This window comes from Nomascus leucogenys, chromosome 10, assembly GCF_006542625.1.
Source record: "Nomascus leucogenys isolate Asia chromosome 10, Asia_NLE_v1, whole genome shotgun sequence".
NCBI classification, from domain to species: Eukaryota; Metazoa; Chordata; class Mammalia; order Primates; family Hylobatidae; genus Nomascus; species Nomascus leucogenys.
This window is the reverse complement of record NC_044390.1, coordinates 24,705,883-24,710,805: the sequence shown is the minus strand read 5'-3', so window position 1 is coordinate 24,710,805 and position 4,923 is coordinate 24,705,883. Positions and strand designations below refer to the sequence as shown.

The 4,923-nt window shown below is 43.9% G+C and overlaps 1 protein-coding gene across 1 annotated transcript; it reads left to right on the top strand.

Annotated features, from left to right (window-relative positions):
* The first annotated feature begins 2,393 nt into the window (after positions 1-2,393).
* Positions 2,394-4,358, top strand: MYF6 (myogenic factor 6). Its single transcript, XM_003259594.4, has 3 exons — positions 2,394-3,128; positions 3,414-3,504; positions 3,734-4,358. Exons 1-3 carry the CDS (start codon positions 2,610-2,612, stop codon positions 3,850-3,852), a joined length of 729 nt encoding a protein of 242 aa, XP_003259642.2. The 5' UTR covers positions 2,394-2,609; the 3' UTR covers positions 3,853-4,358.
* The last annotated feature ends 565 nt before the right edge of the window (positions 4,359-4,923 follow it).

Below are 4,923 nucleotides of genomic sequence, written 5' to 3'. Positions count from 1 at the left end.
GCAAGTCTAAGAATGGTAACACCTTAAATGTATTTCTTTACCCAGGCTTCGAAATTGCTTAGTAGTGATATTTTTCTCCTCTCATTTTTCTCTGAACATACTAATTCCAATAATAAAAGTACTTTTAGAGAGGATGCTACATTTTTCAGGTGGGTTTCATGTTTTTTAAAGTTTAATTTTTATAACATCCTGTGAATATGGACATCTTTTGTCATCATGCCAATGTTATGGATGAAACATCTGAGGATTTGAGATAGTAGGGTTCATTAAATCCTCACTGGCCCCAAAAGACTATAATCTAGGTCTTCCCCATCCCAATTCCAAGGCTATTTCTCCCATTTGGTCTGTTAATTTAACTCACCTCTTTAGATTCAGACTCCATGAGAAGAGAGATTTTTTTTAACGCTTTATCCTAGCACCTAGGACAGTATCTGGCACTTAATAGGTACCCAAGAAATGCTGAATAAAAAAAATTAGTCATTTTTATCTTAATGATCTTAATGATTTGTATCATAATAATCTTAGTTAACTTTTCAAATTGTCTTCACATTTACAAGAGACAACATAAAGTGTGGTTAAGAACACAAGCTAATTTTCTATAATAGATGTTAGATTATACCCTGAGTTGCTGAAACTTTCAATCTGCAGTTTTAATTGCTGACTTGAGCAACGAAGAAACTGGTGAAAATAGAAAAAAAAAAGTCACAGAAGTATTGGCCTCTTGTAACTCTTCTCTCTGCTTCCTACCATTCCAAAAATCTAAGAATAGGTATTAAACTTGATAAGGAATAAAAACAGCCAAAAATATGAAAGCTTAACATCCCAGTCTGTGGCTCAATAGAAACTGTGAAGAATCATCTTCTAGAATAGGCCACTTGATTAGCTAATTTCTAAATTATCTGACAGTTGATTTCCTGCATTATCTGCACTCTATTCATTTTCTAAAATAAAGTCATAAAGAACACAGCTTATATTCATTACTGCTTGGGGTACAGCAATAAGATTTTATGTTTCCACGTAGTTTTTCAGGCACTGACTATAAAGACCAAAACCAAGGTTGACTGCCATCCCAAAGGCCAGTTACAGCTAGGAAGTCGTTCCAAGCTCTAGGAGGAAAGGTGAAAGGAAAGGAAAGAACAACAAAACAGAGGGAGGGAAGAAAAAAAAAAACCTCTCCAACAGCTATGCTTTATTTCATTCATAGGAACGAGTCTTTGCCCTAAGATGGCTTTATACTATAAATGATAACTACTGTTTATCAAGCAGCTACGTGCTATGTGTTTCACATGCCTGGTGTCATTTGATTGAATCCTCACTAAAACTGTGAGGAAACCACTATCATCTTGAAGACATCAAGATCTAGTACTTACCCATGGATATATACATAGAAATTAACCTTGCTAGGACTTGATAGTTCTTTGGAATCTAGGGCCCCTGCACTTGACCTTCATATTGTACTGTCTCCTGAAGAACAATACATGTGTCTTGTGGACCATGGGCAAACTGCAATTTTAAAAATGCTGTTTCCTTGCTCGTGCCTTGGTTGCTAACCTTTCTCACTTAAAACCTATCAAACAACTTACTTGGAGTCAATGGATAGTGAGAATGCAAAAGAAAAAGTGGTGAGCACACAGTGTGCAGAACTGGAATCATAAGAGAGGCACCTTGGAGGGGGCCACAAGTAAATGCTGAAATATCAAGTAGCTGTGGTGTGAGTCTTGTTTTCACTAAAACTATTTTTAAGGAGGAGTTACTACATGTATTGTAATACCATCCTCTATCCCACTCCCTACCTCATATGTAATACTGCTCCACAAATGGAAGGGTACAGAATTCAGATCCTGGTCGCCCCTCTCCCCAAAGGAAAAAAAAAAGTCTCTATGGAAGGACCCAGAGAATCATTTCATCCAGTATCATGGGATGTGAGCACCCTTCAGCCACCCCCTCCATTTCCCAAATCATCTTGCAGCCTTAGTAAAAGAGAGGAAAGAGATTTACCTGCTTCTATTGAGGTTGAAGCCTGAAAGTCATGTATAACCTTTGAAGGACTGTAATGGTTTTAATCACAGGAATAGCATCTTTTTGAGAGGCAGGAGAGAGAAAGGAGCTGAACCACTCTGCAAATATTAACCCAGCTATTTTGGAGCAATGGCTATTGCCTTTGAAATCTTTCATCATGGGTCTATACTTAGAATTCAGATGAGCGCAGGGGGAGGGGAACAGGGCAATGTTAATCCCCAGTTGTTTTGAAGTTGTCCTGTAAGCAGGTTAGTATCTAAACTGCCCAAAATGGAAGCGTTCAATGCTTTGTTTAAGTTATGTGATTCTCTCTGTGTAACCTGGTCTGCACATAGATTGTCACAACACTCTGGGAGGTGACACTTCTCAGTTTTCTTTCAAACTAGATGTTCTAGAGAGCACTAGCTGCAATCACATTGGGAGACTGATGCTCCATGACAGCTAAAAGTTGGATTGAGTTTCAGGAGCTACTATATATAAAGCTGGGTCGACTTATGTCACTGCACTAATTAAATGCCATCTGGGTGGTTCCTCTGGGTTTTTGAGTCCATCATCCAGTTCAGATCGAGTCAGAGGCCAAGGAGGAGAACATGATGATGGACCTTTTTGAAACTGGCTCCTATTTCTTCTACTTGGATGGGGAAAATGTTACTCTGCAGCCATTAGAAGTGGCAGAAGGCTCTCCTTTGTATCCAGGGAGTGATGGTACCCTGTCCCCCTGCCAGGACCAAATGCCCCCGGAAGCGGGGAGCGACAGTAGCGGAGAGGAACATGTCCTGGCGCCCCCGGGCCTGCAGCCTCCACACTGCCCCGGCCAGTGTCTGATCTGGGCTTGCAAGACTTGCAAGAGAAAATCTGCCCCCACTGACCGGCGAAAAGCCGCCACCCTGCGCGAAAGGAGGAGGCTAAAGAAAATCAACGAGGCCTTCGAGGCACTGAAGCGGCGAACTGTGGCCAACCCCAACCAGAGGCTGCCCAAGGTGGAGATTCTGCGGAGCGCCATCAGCTACATCGAGCGGCTGCAGGACCTGCTGCACCGGCTGGATCAGCAGGAGAAGATGCAGGAGCTGGGGGTGGACCCCTTCAGCTACAGACCCAAACAAGAAAATGTAAGCCTAGATGCTGCCGGGGCAGGGAAATGCAAAGGCTGATTAAACGCCTTCCTCGGGGCCTTAACCTCCAGCTGCTTGGTCTTTTTTCCCTTCCCCCTTTCTCGCCCGCCCCTCCCGCTCCGTCTCTAATGAACCCCCAGTGACCCAAGAAGACCGGGTGCTTGCAATAGGCAGGAAATGCGTACCCGGCCCGAGGAAGCAGGAAAGCCGCCCCCCCCACCACCCCACCCCCGGAACCGATGTTTCTTTCCTAATCTGCTGCTGCCTTGGTTTTCCCTCCAGCTTGAGGGTGCGGATTTCCTGCGCACCTGCAGCTCCCAGTGGCCAAGTGTTTCCGATCATTCCAGGGGGCTCGTGATAACGGCTAAGGAAGGTAAAGTAAAAAGGGCTGTGGGCCGCACCGGAGAAAATCAGGGAGGTGGATAGGACGCTTGGGCCGAGAGGGCTCGAAGCGAGAGCAGGGACGCGCCCTGCGAAAAGGGCGCTCTTTGCGCGCAGGGACCAGGCCTTTCTGCGCTGCCAAAGCGGCCTCGCGCGGGGCGCGGAGCTGCTTCGTTTTCCTTGTTTGGGTGCCATGTTTGTGTGTTTGTTTTTTCGCTCAGGAGGAGCAAGTATTGATTCGTCAGCCTCGAGTAGCCTTCGATGCCTTTCTTCCATCGTGGACAGTATTTCCTCGGAGGAACGCAAACTCCCCTGCGTGGAGGAGGTGGTGGAGAAGTAACTGGGCCGGCGCTTGAGACCTTCTCCACGCAGCAGGAAGATCCCACCGACCCTTCCTGGCCTAATCCTTTAAATTAGGTCACATTACATTAACATTTAGGAACCCAGACCGAAAAGTTGGTGAAAGGGAAGGAGACACATTCACAAAGAAACGTTGCGAAAACTGTTGTGCACGCTCAAATGAAAAAGCCTTCCGGCTTTGGGCTTTTATTTTTTTGGAACCGCGAGTGGCTTAGGTCTAGCCTCATTTTGTTTTTGTTTGGTTGGTTTTATAATATATTAACTTTTATTACGGTGATCCTTTTGTGCCATGTTCAAAAGAAGTTCATTCCTGTCTAAAGTGGGAACGTTGCATTTAATGTTAGAGGTATTTAATGTATTTTTGTAAATAGTTTAGCACTTTCATTTTTTTATGTAAACCTAAAATATATTTTAAATGTGGAACGATGTATATAAAATGTGCGAGGATCCTGGTATTGTAATATTAAAAAGAAGTCTCTATATGAACAAAGTTGGTCCTAATTTGATGGAACTGGAAAAATATGTTTGGAGGCATGTGTACAAAAATAAAGAGGAGCCATATTTTAATTTAGACACCACACAAGCCCATTTATTTGGGTGTTTCCTTACATGCCAATTGAAAGGGAGGAAATTTGGCTTTCTTTAGTCTGAATTCAACCGGATAATTTTCTATCTCTCGTAGACCTCACACTTGTCATTCGAAGTGAATAGTGCCCAGAAGAAAACTGTCATTTTTCCTTTATCAGCATCCTTTTCCATCTGGTTTTACACTCCTATACCTGGAGATCTGGGTGAGATTTACTTACCCAAAGTTAACAATGGAATTTTCAATCTAGGAAAATATGGTTGCAAGAAATTACCACACCAAAACTGTGCTCATTTCCCGAAAAGATCTTCAGCGGATTTACCCCCAAATTGCCTTCCCTCTTAGCCTTCCCAGGCCGCTCTTGTCCTGAAGTGTGGATCTGGAGTTCCCGGGGCTGCATCCGGCATCCTCAGGGCCGGATCCCGGGCCCCCTCCCCAGTTTTCTTGAACTAGACTGGTCCCTAG

Bases quoted from the DNA above. Each gene is read 5' to 3' on its own strand.
- MYF6 (XM_003259594.4), top strand. From the start codon at position 2,610: ATGATGATGGACCTTTTTGAAACTGGCTCCTATTTCTTCTACTTGGAT. The intron at 3,129-3,413 runs GTAAGCCTAGAT...TTTTCCCTCCAG, and splicing joins ACAGACCCAAACAAGAAAAT to CTTGAGGGTGCGGATTTCCT. The intron at 3,505-3,733 runs GTAAAGTAAAAA...TTTTTCGCTCAG, and splicing joins CGTGATAACGGCTAAGGAAG to GAGGAGCAAGTATTGATTCG.